This window comes from Mus caroli, unplaced genomic scaffold (genome assembly GCF_978045245.1).
Source record: "Mus caroli unplaced genomic scaffold, Mus_caroli_1 scaffold_3, whole genome shotgun sequence".
Lineage (NCBI taxonomy): Eukaryota > Metazoa > Chordata > Mammalia > Rodentia > Muridae > Mus > Mus caroli.
In genome coordinates, this window is record NW_028227258.1 from 104653258 (window position 1) to 104676669 (window position 23412).

Sequence of the window (23412 nt, forward strand, 5' to 3'; positions counted from 1 at the left end):
GGAGGGATTCTGGGCTTCACAGGATTGTGAGCATACACTAATCCTAAGGAGAGGCTGAAAATAAAAGACTAAACTGAAAGGATTCCCCTGACCACACAGCGAAGCACAGTCCTATGAGCTAACCATGGCGGTGCATGCCTATAATCCTAGCACTTACAAGACACAGACAAGGGCTGGAGAGATGGCTCAGTGGTTAAGAGCCCCGCATAGAATCCAGGTGCAATGAATGATGTATGCCAAGAGCCCCAGATCTAGAGAACACAGACAGAAGGCTCTATGGAGCCTGCTGGCCAGCTTGTGTGGTCAGATTGCTAAGGTTTTGATCAAGGAAGAGATCTTGTCTCATAAAATAAGGTAAAAAGTAGATTAAGAAAATTTCTCAACAATGATCTCTAGCCTCTATACACATGCACCTGCACACCCACACTGTTCAATGGATTTTGACTTGGAATTGAGGACCTAAGCATCCTTCAGCATTTGTAGTGCGTGGTTATGTGAAGCAACACTCTTAGCAGTGACAGTTATAAAGTTAAAATATCGGTCAACTCCGAAAGATATTGCAGATGATCTACATCTGCATCAAATATTCATCCAAGACAAATTTATCTGTCAGGTAGTGGTGGCAGCGGCAGTGCATGCCTTTAATCCCAGCCCTTGGGAGACAGAGGCAAGCAGATCTCTGAGTTCCAAGCCAGCCTGGTCTACAGAGTAAATTTCAGGACAGGCAGTGCTACAAAGAGAAACCCTGTCTTTTTTTTTTAAAAAAAAAATCTTATTTTTATTTATGTTTTGTGTGTGTGTTTCAGGGTGTCCACAGAAGCCAGAGAGGGTATCAGATCCCTTGGAACTTGAGTTACAGATGATTGTGAGCCACCACGTGGGTGACGGGAACCAGATTCAGGTTTCTAGGAGGAACAGTAAGAGCTTCAAACCACTGAACCCCAAGATTTAAGTTTGATTTAAATCTTTATGTCAAAGTAAATAAAACTTCCGATCTTAATGTCAGAATCCTTCATGTCAGAGGGTAGCTTGCAGGAGTCAGTGCTTTCCTTCTGTCACACAGATCCTGGGATCAAACTCAGGCAAGCGTGCTCGGCATCGAGCACCTTTGCTTGCTGGGCCACCTCACTGGCTCCTTGAACAGATTCTTTGTGGTTGATTATAAATGTAAATGTCTGGGGTGTGTACTTATTTGCTGTACCTATTTCCCCCAAAACTGCATACAATTTGTTGGGCAACAAGGACTTGCTCATGAAAAGAGTTCAAGAAGTCCAGAATTCTTGAACATTTTTATGGATATGGGCATAAAAAAAAATGAGAAGAATGAGAAACTACTCCTAGGTGTGGGATATTTTCTCATGAAAATCCTCGGCATTTAGACATTAAATGCACTCACTGAGAAGACAGAGAACCCAGGGTACATGAATGTTAATGGGCTTTCCCCACCCAATAAAGGCCAACACAGATATATCTTCCCTGCTTCCTGATAAAAAGTTTCATCTTACTGTGCATCTTGCTATGTTTGGAGAAAGGTAACATTAAAATTTAATGTATTGCTGAGCCACAGAGAGAGACTGGACCATAAACTGTCTTTCTTGATCCACAGGCACAACACTTCGTTTGGATGTCTGGGATGGATGGAAGGAATTTCTCATGGGATGTCTTCTTGGGCAAAAACCTAAAGTCCAACACTACTTATCAAAAGAAGGACCAGTCCTCAAGTATGGAAGCTAAAGCAGACATTAGATGGATTTAAGTCACTTAGTTCTAAGCCTCCGTGAACCTGAATTCTCTGTAGAGACATAGTCCTGGTGCAAACCAATTTCACCTCACACAGTTCGATAAGATATTATTATTATTACTATTATTTTAGATATTTGATGACTCAATAACAAGAGAGTCACTAGGACTGGTAATGGGTTGCAATTCAGGCAGATTTTCCTCTGGAACACTAATTAAATCTGTGACAAGTTTGGTTTGCATATCATACTTGGTTGGTTGGTTGGTTGGTTTTTCAAGATAGGGTTTCTCTATGTAGCCCTGGCTATCCTGGAACTTACTATGTAGATCTGGCTGGCCTCCAACTCAGAGATCTACCTGCCTTTGCCTCCTGGGTGCCGGGATCAAAAGCATGCGCCACCATCACCTAGCACATATCATACTTATAATAACACTTTAAATATTCTTATCTTCAGAATAAGTATTCTGCCATACATATTTAATTATTTTATTAAGTAACAGTATTTTTTAAAAAAAATCTGCCAAGTGATAGGCTGAAAACAGTGGCCACTTCTTCCCAAGCCCACATATATTAGCTAAATTTAATTGTTAAAACAATGCAACTCCAAATGCAACTGTTGAATTTGCATTGAGTTATAACTGTAATTGCTTTTTAATTGAAAAAAGAAAAGGCCGGGGTTTAACAACAGACATTTGTTACAAAACCATAAGCTGCTATTTGATTTTAAATGATTGGTTGTATTCGAGCTTTGAAATGACAGTGAGTCTAGCTTCTCCTTTAGAGGCCTTATTAAGAGCTGGCTTGGCTGCCTGTCTTTACCTCCATCCAGATCCTTTGCACACAGTGGCCATAGTTACACCCCAAACAGCATACCAAACTGCCTTCTCTCTGTGTTTCTCTGGCATGAATCTCATTCTGCTTGAATGTGTTTGCTACGAACCAAATAAAAAGCTCTCCTCTCGATGGGGCAATAGTTCGCTCTTTTTTTTTTTTTTTTTTTTTGCCTTATGTGAAGGATAATGTGTGTCTAGGGCCGTGGAACGTGGCTGGCTTGGAGAAGCCGCGCAGCATTTATTTTATTGCATTAACAAACAGAAGCTACACGAGTCTCAGTTGAATTGTTTGTGGTACGGTGTTTTGTGATACGGTGTTTTAGAACAGCGCCCTCTTGTGGGCAATTTAACCACGCTTTACTAAAGGGTAGGAGCCAGCAGTAGCTCCGAAGGCTTCATAGAGTGAACACAGGAGGCAGAGTTCTTACAACCATGAAATATACAAAAATTCCCATCAGTTTCTGTTTAGGGATAGTTGTAATACTGTTTCATATTCTAAATCCGAACAAATAGTTGTATTACTTTTAATACAACTGTGTTATTGAGTGCATTGCTCAAGATCAAACACTGTACTGTGTCTATTTATAAAAACAGTAATTCGATAGGGTGGGAACTCTTCACTTTGTTTTACAGGTAAGGAAACAGAGATTTCAAAGATGTATATGGTAAGGCTGAAATGCTTTCTATTCCTCTCTACCTAATCAGCACATCTTTATTGAGCACTTATTATGTACCGTACGGTGAAGTCCTAAGAATTCAGCAGTAAGAAACGATGGTCGTTGTATTCTGTAAGCTTACAGCATAGAAGCTTTCTAGAGATTAACTGAGTCAGTCGTTGTAAGCATGCTTGGCCCACAGTAAGCAGGCTATAACATCAAGGTTCATTGCTATTATTATTCAGTAGGAGAGGGGCTGTGACTGGGCACGCTGCAGATGGCACGTCATGGGAACAGTATGACGAGTGTCTGAGACTGGTAAATAAGTGAGACCTTGTCTCAAAAAAATGTAACTGATTGTGTGTGTGTTGTACATGTGTGTGTGTTGGATGTGTATGAATCTGTGTGCTCATGCATGGAAATTCCAGAAAGGTGTCAAGTGTCTCCTGAGACAGGGTCTCTCTCTTTGGCCCTCCAGCCAGGCCAGTGGGCAGCAAGTCCCAGCAATTCTGCCTCTGCCCTCACAGCGCCTGATTACAGGTTCACCTGAAGCGCTTTACCCGCTGTACCAATATCTCAAACCTTCTAAACCCTGCTTACGGTTAGCATAAGCAATGAGCATTGGTTTTGTCATTTCCTCGACTTACTAACCCTTTGTACCAAACTTGTTCCACTCGTTCAGGTACCAGAAAAGGGTAGCCCTGTACATCGCTGCTTTTCACGGACACACTGAGCTCACTGAATGGGCTCTGAAGCAGGGGGTGCAGCCCCATGAGGCAGTTGGGGTTCACCCTTATCGAGCATGGTGCCACGAAGCCCTTCACACAGATGTCTCTAACTGCCCTATTCACGCAGCCGCAGAAGCTGGCCAGCTGTTAATTCTAAAGGCCTTTGTCAACTGCAGTGTCCTGTGCCTGGAATGCAAGAACGCGGCAGGACAATCTCCCCTGGCCATCGCATCGAAACACCAGCATAAAGACTGTGTGTTGTATTTACTGAGTAAAATGTGGTCCACGGTGTCTTTTCTAAAACTTTCAGTCCCGATGTGGATTTATATTAAAATAAAACAATGGATTCTCCGAGCTCAGAGTCGTAGGTGCCATAAAAGCCAGCTTGGCAGAGGGAGGGTCTCTGGGGCAAAAGTCGGAGACACTGTGATGGTTGATGGTTTCACCAAGCCCAAGATGACCTCCAAGAGTTGGTACAAGGCTGAAGACAAGAGCTGGCAAACTGCCCAGAGTAAATTACCACCCTGCAAGCAACAGTCAAGCAGGAAACCTGTCGATTTTTTACCAGTGTCACAGCGAGACACCAGAAAAGAAATCTTCACATTCCCGTCCTTAGAAGACGTGAAGAGCTTTTCAGAAGTGCGAAGTCATCAACAAGTAAACCAGAAAAAAATGTCTGCCCCGGCTAGAAAAGAAAGGCACATCAAAAACCCCTATCTCCCCCAGGTCCCCCTCCCTCCGGTTTCAAGAGTGGATTATGCACACCCTCTCTTCTACTGCCCTCCACCCAGGGCGGACTGTTTGCTAAGGTCGCTCTTCACATCATTCTCAGAGCACAGTGGGAGGACTCCACGCGAGAACGCCATTTACTGCTTAGCTGTGGCAAGGTAATGGTAATGCTTTCTCTTTAAAAATACAAGGACAAATCCTAAACGAGGCAGGTCTAGGACAGAGGAGTGTTTATGAAACCCTACTTAATTAGTACCAAGAACTGCGTCTCACTGAGCCTAGGTCTCTCTTTCCTGTAGTCACTTGGGAGTCAGAGTCGGGGGTGGGGGTGGGGATGGGGGCGTGTTTCAAGCCTGGGATTCATAGTAAGACTCTATCTCAGAAAACAAAATAACAACAGAAGGATCTCACCTCATACTTGGATCTAAAGAAAACCTCTGCTGGTGCTATTCCCCAGTCCATGTGTCTATATTCATTCCGAAGTTCTCAGGAGGGGAAACAGGACAAGGAAACTTGAAATATGGGAGGGTGTCATCAAAACTGCCCCCAAAGTCAGAACAGTCATGAAAGTAGAAGTGGGGGGAAAAGAACAAATTAATAACAAATTGAACAATAAAAGGTTACGGAGGTTTACAAGACAAGATGTACAGGAGAGAGGACATCTGTCCTCAGTAGAATGGCAGAATTGGAATTGGAATTTAAGGTGATGGACTGTCACAGCTGGGGACACACAAGGGTAAAGGGGAGGCTTTCTGGAACAGTCACTACTATAACTGAAAAACGAAACTTTCCCATCAAATCATTTGTGTTCTGTCTTACATGTGAGGCGTAGCTGGTGACCTATGTTAGAGAGTTACAGATGTATGATTGGCCTTTTCCCTTGCTCAGGATCAGAAGAAAGAACTTTAAAACCAGGATTTCCTTTCTGGACTGGTTTTGTTTTCCCTCCTAAGTTGCTGCCACCTAGTGGTGAGAGTAGTTTACGCTGTAAAATTCAAAATTAAGAGATCCAACTTTATGTGTCAATTAAAAAAAAAAAAAGCCAGGCGTGGTGGCTCATGCCTTTAATCCCAGCACTTGGGAGGTAGAGGCAGGCAGATTTCTGAGTTCGGGGCCAGCCTGGTCTACAAAGTGAGTTCCAGGACAGCCAGGGCTACACAGAGAAACCCTGTCTCGAAAAACAAAACAAAAACAAACAAACAAACAAACAAACAAACAAAAGAATTTAAAAATCCAACATATCTCAGTGTTATGGATCATGCCTATGATCCTAGCCTCTTTTTTAACTGAATTCAATTAAAAGACTATTCACTTTCTATATTCTGTCTGTATTTACTAAACCATGTTCTACTGAAGAGATACTAGTTCAGTGGAAAGATATTATGTTGTTTGATCTAGTTAACATCATGGTAGATTCTGTTTCCTCTTCTGTAAAATAGGTTTAAGCAAACAGTAAATCCTCCCAGAGACACCCTCAGTCTTACTAAAGGTGCATCCTGTTCTTTAATTTCTCTATCTGGCTGTTTGCTCAACATATCATCTATGAAACTAATTATTTTATGTATATTGGTTTTTCTTATTTCTATGTATTCCAACTTTATGTAATATCCTATATCCTAATATATTTATCCATTTTATTGGGGTGGGGGAGAATCTGGGTTGTCTTTAACTTAGAGGCTGTTTTGAATTAAAATATATGATTTTTTTTATTCCTCTCTCATTATATCCTGACCACAGCTTCCTTCCCACTAGCCTTTCCTCCAAGCCTCATCACCAATCACCTCCTCTCTTTCCCGGTTCACCTCCTCTTCCTCCCTTCAGAGAAGAGCAGGCCTCCCAGGTACATCAACCAAAAACAGCATAACAAGCTCCAATAAGACCAGTCACAGACCATCACATTAAGCCTGGGCAAGGCAAACCAGTAGGAGGAAAACGGTCACACAAATAGGCAAAACAGTCAGGAACAGCCCCTGCTTCCAGCATTAGGATTCCCATAAGAACCAAGCTACTCAGCCATATCACATATTCCCAGGAGCTAAGTCAGACCCCTATAGGCTCCCAGATCTCTGCGAGTCCCTCAGTCCTCAGTTTGATTATTTCCTGCTATCTCCTCTTCTTGAGTGTGTTTGCTTCTTTTTGTTCTAGAGCTTTCAGATATGCTGTTAACTTCCTAGTATGAGATCTTACCAATTTCTTTATGAAGGCACTTGGTGCTATGAACTTTCCTCTTAGCACTGCTTTCATTCTGTCCCATAAGCTAGGGTATGTTATGCCTTCATTTTCATTGAATTCTAGGAAGCCTTTAATTTCTTTTTTTTTTTTTAATTTCTTCTTTGACCCAGTGGTCATTCAGTAAAGAGTTTCCATGAGAGTGTTGTTTCCGTTGTTGAAGTCTAGCTTTAATCCACGGTAGTCTGATAAGATACATTAATGAGATCTAGGCATTGAAGTCTCCATTATTGTGTGAAGATCAATGTGTGATTTAAGCTTTAGTAATGTTTCTTTTACAAATGTGGGTGCCCTTTCATTTGGGACATAGAATTTGGGAATTGAAACCTCATCTTGAAGGATTTTCCCATCTTCATGACTATGAAATGTCCTTCTCAATCTTTTTTTATTAATTTTTGTTTGAAGTCTACTGTTGTAGTTGGCGGAGGTGGTGGTGGTGGTGGGTGTTTCCCTTCTTTGGGTTTTGCTGCTGTGAGATTATTTTCTTTGTTTTAGTGGGTGTGGTTAAGCTTCTTGGGTTAGAGTTTTCCTTCGAGGACTTATCTGTAGGACTGGATTTGTGGATAGATATTGTTTACATTTGACTTCGTCATGAAATATCTTGTTTTCTCTATCTATGGTGATTGAGAGTTTTGTTAGGTACAGTAATCTGAGCTGTTGTTGGTTGTGTTCTTACACTGGAGCTTAGGTGTCTGGATTTAGGATGAATCTATGTCTAGGTGCCGGTTACAGGGTTTGTCTTTGTTGGATGGATGTTTTCCCCCTACATTTCTGTTTCTTCTTTAGTTTTCTCATCTTTGTGCCCTGGATTTCTAGAAGTCAGTTTGACCTCTGATCCACAAGGGAATCTCTGACCACATTGGAGTCTTGACTTTTGGCAGTCTTGACTTGGCCTTTGGTGCAGCAGGAGGTCTCTGTTCTTCTGACTGGTGTGGCCTGCACCTGAGCAGCTGGAGTCTGCTAGAATTGGGGGCAAGGGCCTGGCTACCAATACATGATTGCTTTTGTGTAAGTCCTTTGGTGATATCAGCATTTCTTTCTCTTGTTCTGTATCTAGGAATGAATAGATAATAGGATATATTTATGGTTGGCTTTTTGTAACGACTTCTGGTCAGTTTTCTCTGTTATGCTGGGGTTTTGCAACTGTGTAAGACTGGAAATGTCGAATAATCAATTCAAGGTTGAGAAGAAATTTTCTAGAAAAAAAAGTTGTTTAATAAAAAGGATTAGTGCAGAAAGGAGAGTCCAATGAGGGGTGTCCTTCCTGACTGTTTTTCCTTGGCAGTTACTTCAGGCAAATCCATGTTCTGGTTCTCATTTCTCAATATTTTTCTCTTTTACTTCAACATACTTGACTCTGTCCACTTTCCATGGTGCCTTTCCCAGGATATGTTTAGTCTTTCTGAGCTGCTAGGCTCAGAAAGTAAGGGAGAGACCTATAGACTAATGTTCCTGTATTCTCTTGTCATCTTGTTGGTCTAGTTTACATGTGTTATGACAGTCAAGGAAGCCGGGGGTCTATCTGAATCAGCCAGGAGTCAACCCAGACAATCAAAGGTTCTAACTAATTATCTCCAAATAACCACTGCAGCTCTTTTGTCAAAAAGGCACACACATGTGATCAGTACATATCTTCTTAATTCAATGTGCACTAACACCGAGCTGCTATTACAGGTAGAAACTAAGCAAGAACCTCACTGTCCATAATGGATCAGGTCAGTTAAAGCAGCCACTGAAAAGCTAGTCTCCCAACCCAGGATTCCAGAAAACTCACCTAACACACCATGTAGAAGTGCTGTGTGGACCAATGGTCACTAATGAACTCTACATTTAGAGTAATGAAAGTGGAGTTTCTACAGTTGACTTAGGGATCACATTGCTGCAGTTAGCACAGACACAGGCTAATATGATCTAGTTCGGTGAGTTTGTATGACTTTTGCAGGGTTGGGAGTGACTGAGACCAAAGATCACAGAGTCTTAGGGTGGAAGACAGTGTAGGATTAACGTAGGTCAAAGGAAATGTCTATAGTGTTGAACAAAACATCAGATTCCAATGAGCTTCATGTGATCCGAAGTCCAGGTGAGTGACTATTCAAATATAGGAGACTGTTTCCGAAGGCTGTGTTAGAGCACATGGAAATCAGACATCAGCCTGAATGCTCACTCTGAACAGTCTCTGTGCTTGAGAAGCTGCCAGAGCTCTCTATTCTGTTTTGTTTGTAGTTTTAAAAAGGCATACCTTATGTGTTTTGTTCATGTTTTTGTGCTTCCAGTGGATAAAGCAGTTCTTGGTATATAGGTGCTACACAACCTACAGCATGTACATGAATGTAGAAGAGCAAGAGTTTGATACCAAGGGAGAACCAAGGGTGATCTCTGAATAGGGAGGAGTGGAGATATGCTTCAGAATGAAGGAGAGAGGTCCCCAGATTAAGCCAGATGGTATATGGAGAAAAGATAACTAAGTGTGAGCAATTGTTTCTGGGTTTAAGAGTTAATGGTATGGGCAGCATAGATGGGTTAACATACGTTAGAGGATTCAGAGAAACATAACCACTGAGATAAAGCAAGAATCTAGACACAACATTTTAAAACCTAAAGAAAGGGCTAGATTCATGGCTCAGTGGTTAAGAGAACTTACCACTCTTGCAGAAGACCCAAGGGTTTGGTTCCTGGCATTCACAACCGTCCCTAACTCCAGTTCCCAGGAATCTAATGCCCTGTTCTGACCTCCATAGGTAGAAGCTATATATGCGATAGATAGATAGATAGATAGATGGATAGATAGATAGATAGATAGATAGATAGAGATGCCATATGTATATATACATACATATGTATGTATAAATATTCAGGAAAAACATTCACAAATGTAAATAAAATAAAATTTTAAGGCAAAAAAAGTTCCAAATTTCACCAGGCTAAAGAATGATTTAGGAAAGGATCTAGGCAAGGTGGTAGATTGGTGGATGAAAAAGCTGACCACACTGCTTGAAGACCCAGGGAGAGATTGGCTGGAGGTGGAATTGGCAAGGTAGACTATATTTACATTAGGCAGCAACATCTCTGCCCAAGTGGAGAATTAGTTCTTATTCTTCCCTCCATAGCATAGGGAGTTAATCAGGGAGACCACGGAGTGGTCTTTAGTAAGGCGAGTGGAATAGTCAAAAGTGTTTGCTTTTGGAGACAAATCTGGTGGATATCTGTGAGATGCAAAACCCCAGCAGAGGAAGCAAGCAGCCATGTGACAAAGAAGAGACAGTGCAAACGGAGATCAGGAGCAGTGAGAGAAGAGGGCAACTGCTAACCTTGCTGAGGGTGTGAGCAAGGAGAAGGGGAAGAGGGCGGGGTTTGGTTCTGGCTTAGTAGGTGGGGAGGAGAGAGAAGGATGCTAGCACAAAGAAGATATTGTGAAGGGAACACAGAGAGGCTACAAAAGATGTGCTAAATTGTACGTGTATGGGGGGAGAAATACTTCTACTTGCTAACTGTGGGTATAGAACTTGAAAGAAATATCAGGATGTGAGAGTCACAGGCCTAGGTCCTGAAGTGATGAGTAAAGGGGGTCAGGATAAGGGCACTACAGGTCTGTGTACCAGATGCTATCAGTGGAGATCTTCAGGGCTCTGGCCGGGCATGAGCGGCCAGAGTTGTGCTCTCTGAAGGGACTTCTAAAGATAGGATGGGATCTTGGATGACACCAACATTTAATAAGGTGTAAAATATTTTTTTAAAATAATTATTTATTTTTATTTTGTGTGTATGGGGGTTTTGCCTGCATGGATAGCTGTGTATGGTATACATGCAGTGCCTCTAGGAGCCAGAAGAGGGCACCTGATTCTCCAGAATGGGAGTTAGAAATGGCTGTGAGCTGCCAGTGTGGGGCTGGGAACTGAGCCAGGGTCCAGTGTGTTTAACCACCCAGCCATTTCTACAGTCTGTAAGATCCTTCTCTAATGAATCTCATTTTAACCATACAAAGTAGGAGCTGTTGTATTGAAATTTACAACTCTTAATGTTGACCCAGAGCACGTATAGTAAAGAATTATTTCTCTAACATTTCAGTTAAAGACTGTCAAAAACAAACTTGTTTTTGTATTTAAGAATCCTACTGGGGTCAGAAAGGGGAATTGACGAGCGAGGATATATTACATACAGTCACCTAGGGAAGACAGATAGAAAATGTTACAACTCAGAAAATGCTACATGACTTTGTATGGCTTTCAGTTTCTAGGTGGGCTCTGAACCTCTAGCACTAACTTGGAGGACTAGCCTTCCTCCTCATCGCAAGGAATTAGCTTTAGAAGGCTGTAGTTTATACTTCCCCTCTGATCTATATGACAAGAGAATTCAACAGTAATGAAGTTAGTTACCTTCAAGATTTTCATTCCGCCACTTTCAGGGAAGAGATTGAGCCTCCTTGTGAAATACGTCGTTGTAATTTTTTTATTTGTATTGTTTTGTTTTGTTTTGTTTTGTTTTGTTTTGTTTTGTAGTGCCTTTAAAGAGAAGCGATGGCTTCAGCAGTTAGAAATAGCAAGAGTCCTAGCCAAAAGGAGCATTTCTAACCTGACTGTCAAAGGAGGTCCGGCAAAGTGTGAAAACTATCCAGAAACTGTGCTTTGAAAAGTCACGGCAGCCCTGGTTTGAATAGAGATATGGCCAAACAGAAGCTCCAATTCTGATGGCAACATATCTAATAGTAGTTCTAATGCTACACAACTTCGACCTGATGAGGAGCAATGTTTAACAGCAAGCTTCCGTGAACACTGTATTATTCAAAACTCTCTAGAGAGCAGAACCTATAGAATGAGTACGTATTAAAAGGGCTTACATGGTGTAGTTTGGATAGTCCAACAACAGGTGCCTTCACACTGAAGAACCAGGTGCCTGCTCAACCCAGGAGGCTGGATGATCCCACAATCTCAACCAGCTGCCAAAGGTGTGAAGGATTCTTGGTCTTCCCTCCACATCAGCATCCAGAAGAAGATGGATTTTTGTATCAGGAAAGCAGGGCATGAAGGCAAGCAGGCAAGAAGCAAAGGTTCCCCCTGGGACCTCCTTACATGTGGCCGCTATGGTGATTTGAAAAAGAATGGGGTTTGTATATTTGAATGATTCATTTGTTTGCTTGTTGTTGTTGCTGCTGTTGTTGTTGCCATTGTAGTTGCTGTTTTGTTTGTTGAGGAAGTGTGTCACTAGGGGTGGGCTTTGAGGTTTCAAATGCCCATGCCTGGCCCAGTCTCTCTCTGCCTGTGCATCAGAATGTAGCTCTCAGCTAATGGACCTGGTGTGCTCCTCATTAGGATGATAACAGAATAAACCTCTGAAACTATAAGCCAGCCCCCAGCTAAATGCTTTCGTTCATAAGAGTTGCCTTGCTCATGGTGTCTCTTGGCAGCAATAGAAGAGAGAGCTGCCTGTAGAAGATGCCATTTAAGGTGGATCTACTCACTTTTAAATAACCCAATCAAGAAAACCCCTCCCACACATCCTCAGGGGCTAACTTTTGTCTAGATAATCCCTCACGGGTGAGCTTTGGAGACATCTCTTAGTCAACTCCAGATACAGTCAAGTGGACATCCAAGGTTAACTATCAGGGATATAGACATCCAAATGGCATTTAATTTCTTTTTTTGTTTTAATTTATTTTATGTGTGTGAGTACACTGTAGCTGTCTTCAGACACACCAGAAGAGGGCATCGGGTCCCTTTATAGATGGTTGTGAGCCATCATGTGGTTGCTGGGATTTGAACTCAAGGCCTCTGAAAGAGAAGCCAGTGCTCTTAGCCACTGAACCATCTCCCCAGCCCCCGGCACTTAAATTCTTAAAAGACAATACTGTTCTGATGTCAAAATTTAAGAATGTACCCTCCATTAGAGTCTCAGAAAGAACTCATAGGAAAACAAACAAAAGCTGACAACAGAAGTTGCCTGTGGGGGTTAGGAAATCAAGGAGGATATAAGATTAAGAGTTTGGCAGGCTAGGGAGATGGCTCAGTGATTAAGAGCATTGACTGCTCTTCCAGAGGTCCTGAGTTTAATTCCCAGTAACCACATAGTGGCTCACAACCATCTGTAATGGGATCTGATGCCCTCTTCTGGTGTGTCTGAAGACAGCTACAGTGCACTCTCACAGAAAATAAATAGATCTTAAAAAAGAAATGGCAGCCAGGCATGGTGCCACACACCTTTAATCACAGCACTCGGTGGGCAAAGGCAGGCAGATTTCTGAGTTCGAGGCCAGCCTGGTCTACAAAGTGAGTTCCAGGACAGCCAGGGCTACACAGAGAAACCCTGTCTCAAAACCAAAAATCAAACAAAAGAAAAAAAGAAAGAAGAAAGAAAGAGAGAAAGAAAGAAAGAAAGAAAGAAAGAAAGAAAGAAAGAAAGAAAGAAAGAAAGAAAGAAAGAAAGAAAAAGAAATGGGAATTTAGAATTTTTATCATATTTTTTACCTTTGTTTTTCCTGAGTTTGTGTTAATTCTCTGGAGTTTAAAAGTCATATAAACAAAGAAGTAATAAGATAACTCTTAAATAAAACTCTATATAACAAGGTCCCTGAGAGTTACCAAAAGCTCCTAGGTTTAGACATTTTTAACTCCTGCTGGAGTATCTCTTGCTATTATTTTTTTTCAAACTGAAGTAAAGCTTACATCTGATGAGCTTACACATGGATATTACATGTAACAGGTAGTGGATCTAACAAGCTTGTGTCTGTGTAAAGAATACCCCAGTCAACATGCAGAACGGCTGAGTTACCCCTGGGACGTCAGTTAAGCTGTTGAATAAATCTCAACCTTGAAGGACAACGCTGTTCCAAAGTTACCTTCTAGAAAAGATGTGCAACACACTTGGAACACTGTTGTTCACTCGAGGTCTGCTGGCTTGTGATTCATTTACATTGCTGCGTTTATCAATGGCACTTTTGGTTTTTTGTTTGTTTGTTTTGGTTTTTTTGGTTTTTCGAGACAGGGTTTCTCTGTGTCGCCCTGGCTGTCCTGGAACTCACTCATTGGACCAGGCTGGCCTCAAACTCAGGAATCCGCCTGTCTCTGCCTCCCGAGTGCTGGGATTAAAGGCGTGCGCCACTACTGCCTGGCTAGGGCTTTGTTATTATGAGGCATGATTTAATGTGTGGTTCTGGCTGGCCTGGAACTATAATTTTGTAGTCCAAATTACTCTAAAATCTGTGGCTATCCTTCTTCCTCCACCTCCCAAGTGCTAGGAATTATAAGGATGAGCTGTTACACTCCACCCAGTGCTCGATTTTTTTTTTTTTATTACTTCCTTAGTAGTTAGAATTCTGTTTGTGGATGTATCATATCATCTATTGTCATACATAGAAATTTAGACTGTCACCATTTCTGAGATATTATGAATAAAGTATTTTTGGACAGTACTGTCAAAGTGTTTTCTGGATATCTGTTTTCAGTGTTTGGGGTGGGGGAGCATTAAATACCTAAGAACAGAATTACTTGATTATAAGGTGAGTACAAAATTATCATCGAAAGGAATTGTCTAAGAGTTTTTTAGGTGCCTTTGCAATTTCACACTTCCACCACAACAGAAAGGAGCTCTCATTTGACATGCCTCCCTAACACTTGCTTCAAGGCCTAACAAACAAGTTCAAATGTTTCCAAGCAGCTGGCCAGAGGCCTCCTGTCCTCCTCAGAAGTCACAGGTAGGAAAGAAGAAGTTCTTCCGGTGCTAGCCTCTGGTGAGTTTTCTAACCCTTGACAGCAGAAGGCAGCAGCAGATGGGCCCAGTAGCAGGTGGTAGCCTCTACGGTTACATCTCCTTTGCAGATTTCTGATAGTAACATTCCTAACCCTGCAAGTGTTATGATCCCTGGGCAGGCCTTAGTGTTGGAATAGACCTTGAACAAACAGCGTCAGACTCTGACTAAAGAGCTTTTCTTCCCTAAAGCTTGCTGAAATCCCCTGCCACTATGTTGAAACTCCAACCTCTTGCCAGGCATGGTGGCGCATCGCTTTAATCCCAGCACTCAGGAGGCAGAGGCCAGCAGACCTCTGAGTTCAAGGCCAGCCCTTCTACAGAAGTTGTTCCAGGCAGTAATGAGGAGAGAACCTGTCTCAGAAGACCACAAAAACAAACAAAACAAAACCCTCCAGTTCTTTCCTCCTCACTGCCATTTCCAAACTCATCTGCCCACTCTGCCCTTGCATCCTGATATCCAGGCAAGGGAGTTTCTAAAGATAAACAGACCTGTGTGGATAAACAGCTCCAGGATGGAGAAACTACAGGCTTACATGTAGCCCTAGCAGTTGCATTCCCAAACTGCCTACATAAGCCCAAGCTTTCCTTTTGAAGACACTGCCTTCATCCTGTGCCTGCCCTTACGGTTTGAAGTAAAGAGTTCCATCCATTGAGATCAAACTGGTCTATTTCCTGCCTCTATAAGCTGTTTCTTTAAGCTGCCTCAGAAATCTAATGTTGTGCTACTTCAGAAATCTAACATTGGTAGTGGAATCCTTACTTCTACAAGGTTCATGGCTCTTGTACAGGTCTACAGTACCAAGACTCTTTTATAGGTGTAAAAAAATAATCAAGATACCTTAGTCTTGGGCAGTAGCCAGCACTGAAGATTCTAAATAGGCAGGTATCCAATTCCTCACCCCTTGGTGGTAGACAATTGTGTAGCTCCTGGGCCTGGGGTAGTTAAAAACATTGGCTCCCTAGAACTCAAGAACTCTTTGATTATTTCTAAAATAATTTTTATGACATTAGGAAGAGAGAGAGGGTGAGAAAAGGGAGAGAGGGGAGGAGTGCATTAATATGTGAACACATGTGCCTCAGTGTATGTTGGTGAGTCAGAGAACAACTCATAGGAGTCAGTTTTCTCTTCTACCATGAGGGTCCCAGGGGTTGAACTCTTGTCTTCAGGCTTCGCAGCAAGCAGCTTTTACCCACTGAGCTATCTTACCCACCCAGTCTGTTTGAATTTTTACCATCTTCTATCCCTCTTCAGTTCCTAAGAAACTGGTTATTTTATGTTTCCTGCCTCTCAGCTCTCCCTCTTCTGCTGGCAAGAATCAGGCTGTGCTGTCACTTCTATGGCTTGATGTTCAGGATGCTCAGCTGTCGCAGCTGCTGCCAAATGGCTGCTTTTATCATTGCTGCTACAGCACTGTATCTGCTTCCAGAAGTGGGCAAGAAAAGACCCCTAGAGAGAAGCCTTTTATTGAGTCCAAAGTTGTAGCAGCAAGGGATACAGTGTAGGGTGTGTCTATCCCTACCTGCTCATGAACTGAGCAGCCAGCTTCTAAATCTGAAGAAATGGTGTTTGCACCATTTGAAGCAAACCTCACATGTAAACGAAGGTATGTTTGGTTAGCATCTTCCCTTTTGTACCAAGAGTAGCAGTTCTTTGGCTGGGCAGCCAAGGAAAGTGCTCCCTTTCTTGCCTAAGTGGACACGTTCACAGGCTTATTTAAGGATCATGAAGGCTTGTGATAACACAAAGTCCTACACAAACTATTCAAAACTACCCTAGTTGGGGCTGTATCTTCAGAAACCAACGCAAAGACCTTTGCTCATAGTGTAGTCACAGTGTAGTTTCTTCAAGGTATTTGTGGAGTGTACAAAATAGTCACTACATCATGATGCATGTATGTATGTATGTATGTATGTGTATAAGAGAGTGTTATATACCCAAAACTAGAGTTAGTGATGGTTGAGAGACACCACGTGAGTACTGGAACCGAACCTGGTTCTTCTGCAAGAGCAACAAGAGATCTTAACCACTGAACCATCTCTCCAGCACTACATATTACACTTTTGCAGGATGGCTCATGAATGAGTGGAAGACTTGTACCTTCAACTCTTTTTACCAGCGTTCACTGCCTCCCTTCACTCCTATAGAGTGAACCGGACGATACCGTGCTCCTAGGGCTGCCAGAAACCGGAACCCAAAGCATGGGCTGTACCGCGACGCCCGCCGGAGCCTCTTTTTGCCTGCACAGAGGTCGGAAGTGGTGAGGGCGGGGCCGGCGCCGGGTGGCAAAGTCCGAAGAGCCGCTAAGATGCTGCTGGATTTGTCCGAGGAGCACAAGGAGCACCTGGCCTTCCTGCCGCAAGTGGACACTGCAGGTAAGGGAGTGCTTGCAGGGTGCTTGCGGCGGGGACAAACCGGGGGACAGCCCGGCACTCACGGCCTGCTGCTGACTTCCGTTGCAGTGGTCGCCGAGTTCGGGAGGATCGCCGTGGAGTTCCTCCGACGGGGCTCAAACCCGAAGATCTACGAAGGCGCCGCCAGTAAGAAAGGGGGAGGACGGGCTCTGTCTGTGGAGCTGGAGAGTGCGATCCATTCTCTTTCTCCGCAGGAGCCTTTGCAGGTCCTAGGGTCTTGTTCCTATGGCAGCCCCTTAAAACCCCGCAGAGCAGTCAGTCAAGGCGCACACTCTGCAAGGAGCTGCGCGATTTTATAACTAGTATGGAACAAATATCTTCATATTTAAAATGAATACAGTGCCACCTGCCTTTTAGAAATATTCTGGTGCTTAATAAAATACCGCATGCTAAAGAAGTGGAACTGTCATCGAAGTGTTTAGTAAACATTTGCTACCCAGAAACTGCTTTTTTGCTAAACTGGAGTGGGGTGGGGTGAGATTAAGAACCTCTCTGCTGACTTCTCCTTCTGCCTGGCTTGAAGGGGCTTTGTGTGTCTGTTCACAGGTTTGTGTTTTGTTAGGCTGGCTTGGAGGGAAATAGCCAAGGCCTCTGTTAGTGGAGTGGGTTAAGAAGGAACAGTAGTCCCCGCTTAACTCATTTTTATTGTATTGTTTGAAAACAGAGCAATTGAATGTGTTTATTTTTAAACAAATTGATAATCTGTTTATTTCTTCACCACCACCACCTTAGGAAAACTGAACGTGAGTAGTGACACTATCCAGCATGGTGTGGAAGGATTAACGTATCTCCTCACGGAGAGCTCAAAGCTCATGGTAAGACTTCTGAGAACTGTATTGTATCACCCAGATCCTTTCAAACAGGCACCTATTACAATATTTCTAACTCATAATCGAATTTGTGCAGTATACCAAAACAGTGCTATTGGCATTATCTAATATGAATACCTCTTGCCGGTTTAAATTATAATTGTCTCTTTTTCTGCATCATGTGCCATCACCCATGTGTGTCAGGAGATGGGAGAATGAAATATTGCATTTTTTAAAATGTATCAGCAGTCAGTATCTGGCTTGATGGAAAAATATTAAATAAAATTAGGCATCTTAATTTCTTTCCTATTTTAATAAGGTTATTTTGTATATTAGTAACTTGGATTTCGGAATGGTGGGTCTGTAAGGAATGTTCTAAATAGAATTAGAGGATATAATGTACTTTTGTGTGTAGAAATGGTTTAGCATTTACTAGACAAAGATAAATACCAGTGTTCTGTTGAACTCAATTTACCTTTAGATTTCTGAACTGGATTTCCAAGACTCTGTCTTTGTTCTGGGATTCTCTGAAGAACTAAACAAATTATTGCTTCAGCTGTACCTGGACAACAGAAAGGAGATCAGAACTATTCTGAACGAGTTAGCACCTCGTCTTCCCAGTTACCATAGTCTTGAGTGGCGGCTAGATGTACAGGTATGGCTTTTCCTTTTCTTAAATCTGTTATTTACCAACTTAACCAAGCTCTGGTGTGAAAACAAAAATGTAGATTTTAATGGTCATTTTGGGTCATTTCACAAGCAGCTCATTTTATTTCTAATTTGATTTACTGAGTTTAATTTGCAAAGGTTTTTAATTTGTTTTTATTACATGTGTTTATTTAATGTATGTGTACATGAATGTCACTTGTGTAGAGGTCAGAGGACAACTTTCAGAAGTTTGTCTGAAGGGATTGAACTCAGGTAGTCAGGCATAGCAGCAAATGCCTTAACCCACTGAACCATCCCAAAGACCGTAATTTGAAAAGTTGATAAGAAGTATGGTTTAAGAAACAGACTTGTTTGTTTGTTTTGCTTTGGTTTTTGGCAATGCTTAGTTTAAAGACACAGTTCTCTCTTGTACACAAAGAAAAGTGTACAAGTCTGTGTACTCAATATCACATAGTCACATACTCAAAATAGATGTGACCGTGACCAGGACCCCAGAGACATTCTTTTTTTTTTTTTTTAACCTCCTATTAATTATGGTTCCTTCCCTCCTCTCCAAAGGTAACCACCATCGGAAGTATTTAATGCAGTTTTTTTTTTTAACTCATTTTATCTGTGTACACATGCAGTGACTGAGGCAACCCTCCTATGTAGGGCTGGGGTTAGTTCTGGTAGAACATTCTCCTAGTATATACGAGACCCAAGCTTGAAGCTCTAGCACTGGAACACAGAAACTTACACAGAACACAAAAAAATCATTGGTGTCTGGCTTCTCTTGTAAAACATTGTTTTTGAAAAGATTTGTCATTTAGCTATTTTGGAAGACTCATAAATCCAGGATCCAGGCCCAATACAGACCCCAAGTCTCAGTTACTTGAGAGGCTGAAGCAATGGAGCCACTAGCCCAGGAGTTTGAGACCATTCTGGGTAACAAGTGTGAGGTACTTTTTCAACTAGAAAGATGTTATCTATTGTCTGCTTAGGGTTGTTAAAATAGCTAGTAGTTTAGGACAGTTGTAAAACAAACTTCTATAGGTGAAAAAGTACAGTCTCATTAATAAAATAGCAACTGTTTCAAAAGGTTTATAGCTTGTGGTCTATGTGTGCTCATAAACTGAAATAATTGTTTTAACAAAACATACATTTCTGAATAAAAACTGATATAGAAAACAAAAGTCTATATTTTTGACAGAAGACAGAACCTAAGTTTTGTTTTGTTTTGTTTTGTTTTGTTTTGTTTTGTTTGGTTTTTCGAGACAGGGTTTCTCTGTGTAGCCTTGGCTGTCCTGGAACTCACACTGTAGACCAGGCTGGCCTCGAACTCAGAAATCCGCCTACCTCTGCCTCCCGAGTGCTGGGATTAAAGGCGTGCGCCACCACCCCCGGCTGAGAACCTAAGTTTTAAAGGCTCATAGGAATTCAGGGATTGAAATCAGAGATAGATTGTAGAACAGTGTACTGGTTCTCTGACTTAAATAATCTGATATTAGTGCCGTGCCCTATCTGATTCTGATGATACTAGTATAAAGTTTGGCCTGGAGAGCAGAAATTTTAAAATCTCTCTTTTAATCCTGTATTAGTCAGGGTTCTCTAGAGTCACAGAACTCTATGGATAGTCTCTATATAGTAAAAGAATTTATTGATGACTTACAGTCGGCAGCCCAATTCCCAACAATGGTTCAGTCGCAGCTGTGAATGGAAGTTCAAGGATCTAGCAGTTACTCAGTCTCACGGCAAGCAGGCGAAGGAGCAAGAGCTAGACTCCCTTCTTCCAATGTCCTTATATTGTCTCCAGCAGAAGGTGTAGCCCAGATTAAAGGTGTGTTCCACCACACCTTTAATCCCAGATGAAAGGTGTAGCCCAGATTAAATCTCCTTAAACTCGGAGATTTAATCTTCTGGAATCCATAGCCACTATGGCTCAAGATCTCCATACCAAGATCCAGATAAGGATCTCGAAGCCTCCAGATAAGGGTCACTGGTGAGCCTTCTAATTCTGGATTGTAGTTCATTCCAAATATAGTCCAGTTGACAACCAGGAATAGCCACTACAAATCCAGATATTGGTAATAGGAATCAAAGTTTGTGCGTCATTATCACAGTGGAGACTGTGTAACCTGAAATAAGGAAGCTGTACTGGCTAGTTTTGTGTCAACTTGACACAGGCTGGAGTTATCACAGAGAAAGGAGCTTCAGTTGGGGAAATGCCTCCATGAGATACAACTGTAAGGCATTTTCTCAGTTAGTGATCAAGTGGGGAGAGCCCCTTGTGGGTGGGACCATCTCTGGGCTGGTAGTCTTGGTTCTATAAGAGAGCAGGCTGAGCAAGCCAGGGGAAGCAAGCCAGTAAAGAACATCCCTCCATGGCCTCTGTATCAGCTCCTGCTTCCTGACCTGTTTGAGTTCCAGTCCTGACTTCCTTTGGTGATGAACAGCAGCATGGAAGTGTAAGCCGAATAAACCCTTTCCTCCCCAACTGCTTCTTGGTCATGATGTTTGTGCAGGAATAGAAACTCTGACTAAGACAGAAGCCAAAATGGGTTACAGAAATTTGGTAAGAATTTAGATGTAATATAGCAGACAATAGGAAGCCCTTGTAAATTCTTTGATAAACGTGACATTGAAGCAGTTATTTAAAAAATTAATTTGGCATCCTTGGATGCATCAGAACAAAAGTGGGAATTTAGAAATATAAAGAATGTAAGCCTTTACAGTCATTTCCCCCTTTCTATTGGATAAACCTTTTTTGTCTTACTAGTATCTTGGTACTCTTTTTCTTACCTTTTTAAATTACAGTTTATTTTTTTATTCATTCATTCATTTTGTTTTCGGAGACAGGGTTTCTCTGTGTAGTTCTGACTGTCATGAAACTCTCTGTAGACCAAGCAGACATCTACTTCTGCCTCTGGAGTGCTGAGTTTAAAGGCATTTACCACTGCCTGCCTTAAATTGCAGTTTGAATTAGGACTCAGCATACTGACCACAGCTGACTTACTTCTCTCTATAAAGTTTTAGTTGGTGTAGCCATGTTTGTTTGCATATAGTAGCTGCTCTTAAAATACAAAGGCAGAATTGACTCATTGGACCAGAAACTATATGGTGTGCACAGCCTAAAATACTTGTTATCTGGCTACTTACAGAAAAAAAATTACCAACCTCTGCTTTAATTTTTTTTATTTAACTGAATGAATGTATTTTTTTTTATTTATTTTATTTTTATTTTTTATTTTTGGTTTCTCGAGACAGGGTTTCTCTGTATATAGCCCTGGCTGTCCTGGAACTCACTTTTGTAGACCAGGCTGGCCTCAAACTCAGAAATCCGCCTGCCTCTGCCTCCCGAGTGCTAGGATTAAAGGCGTGTGCCACCACACCCGGCATGAATGTATTTATTTATATTTGGCTCTTTGAGACAGGGTCCCACCATGTAGCCTTGGCTGACCTAGAACTTGCTGTGTAGACCATGCCGACCTTGAACTTGTAACATGTGCCCTTTTATCCTGTCTAAGGAATCTTTCCACACCATAAGATTGCGTTTGCAATCTTTTTTTCCCCACATTTTTTATTAGATATTTTCTTCATTTACATTTCAAATGCTATCCCAAAAGTCCCCTAACACCCCCCCACCCCCCCCTCTGTTCCCCTACCCACCCACTCCCACTTCTTGGCCCTGGCATTCCCCAGTACTGGGGCATATAAAGTTTGCAAGACCAAGGGGCCTCTCTTCCCAGTGATGGCCAACTAGGCCATCTTCTGCTACATATGCAGCTTGAAATATGAGCTCTGGAGGTACTGGTTAGTTCATATTGTTGTTCCACCTATAGGGTTGCAGACCCCTTCAGCTCCTTGGGTGCTTTCTCTAGCTCCTCCATTGGGTGCCCTGTATTCCATCCAATAGATGACTGTGAGCATCCACTTCTGCAATCTTGTTGCTTTTCTTTCCAACTGTTTTAAAGTTTACTTTTCATTTTGACATTTGTGGTTCACCTAGAATTGGATTTTTACATAGTAGAGTGTACTTTAAGTGCTATCTATGCAGCATAGTTACTAGTTACTGTGCTCTCTTGTGTTTCCAAGCTTGCAAGCAGAAGTCTCCGGCAACAGATTAAGCCATCAGTGACCATAAAGCTGCACCTCGATCAGAATGGCGACCACAGCACTCATTATTTGCAGACAGACCCAGCTACCCTGCTTCATTTGGTTCAGCAGCTGGAGCAGGCGTTAGAGGAAATGAAAACAAACCACTGCAGGAGAGTAGTCCGCAGCATCAAGTAGCTCTGAGGTTCCCTTCCTTCCAGTTGGAGACACAGGCGTGGCAGTGGAACGTCTGGATTCGTGGAGTTTCTTTCCCTGCTTAGGATGTTGAAATCTTGATCAGAAGCTGAGCCGCAGCTCTGTTTTGGTGCTGAATGCGGTCAGCTTCTTGGCAGGTTGGAAAGCATTTTTTACTTCAAGTGTGTAAAGAGGATGGACCAACTAAGATGGATCAGTACTGTTCCTGATTTCTGTGGATATGTGACTTCGGACTTGGATATTTTTTTTATCTACTTTATTTCCTTTGTTCTTGATCAAAATTTGAAAATAAAATTCACTGTTACTACTTAGAACTATTTCTAGACAGTTCAATATTTTTTTTCTTCTAAAAGCAGTATACAATTACAGCCATAGAAAAAGCTTGTCTATATTGTTACAGGTAGCATGTGTATTCTTGTTTGTATGTAAAGATGATAAGTATCATTTACCATATTGCTTACATTTGAGTTATTGGGGCTAATTAATTTAAGTGATATATAAGTTTGTGTGGTCTAATGTACATTTTATCAGGGACTAACTTCCCCCATTCCCAAAGCAACTAAAAGACACACCATCATT

General features: G+C 42.0%; 2 protein-coding genes across 3 annotated transcripts in view; both read left to right on the plus strand.

The window, feature by feature from the left end:
• Ankub1 (ankyrin repeat and ubiquitin domain containing 1) overlaps window positions 1-13122 on the plus strand; it is a 31904-nt gene extending 18782 nt beyond the window's left edge. For both annotated transcript variants that reach the window (XM_021154155.3, XM_085835879.1), the window contains 3 exons: window positions 1607-1721; window positions 3913-4845; window positions 11413-13122. In XM_021154155.3, coding sequence (XP_021009814.1) covers window positions 1607-1721; window positions 3913-4845; window positions 11413-11542 — 1178 coding nt within the window. In that variant the 3' untranslated portion in view covers window positions 11543-13122. The remainder of the gene's footprint in view (window positions 1-1606; window positions 1722-3912; window positions 4846-11412) is intronic.
• A 3615-nt stretch (window positions 13123-16737) lies between these two features.
• On the plus strand, window positions 16738-23147 carry Commd2 (COMM domain containing 2). Its single transcript, XM_021154154.2, has 5 exons — window positions 16738-17029; window positions 17117-17194; window positions 17801-17883; window positions 18359-18532; window positions 22618-23147. The coding sequence occupies exons 1-5, from the start codon at window positions 16963-16965 to the stop codon at window positions 22813-22815; spliced, it is 600 nt and encodes a 199-aa protein (XP_021009813.1). The 5' UTR covers window positions 16738-16962; the 3' UTR covers window positions 22816-23147.
• The last annotated feature ends 265 nt before the right edge of the window (window positions 23148-23412 follow it).

Excerpts from the sequence above, each read along its gene's own strand:
- Commd2 (XM_021154154.2), top strand. The coding sequence starts at position 16,963 with ATGCTGCTGGATTTGTCCGAGGAGCACAAGGAGCACCTGGCCTTCCTG. Across the intron at positions 17,195-17,800 it reads GATCTACGAAGGCGCCGCCA|GAAAACTGAACGTGAGTAGT; the intron begins GTAAGAAAGGGG and ends CCACCACCTTAG. Across the intron at positions 17,884-18,358 it reads CGGAGAGCTCAAAGCTCATG|ATTTCTGAACTGGATTTCCA; the intron begins GTAAGACTTCTG and ends ATTTACCTTTAG.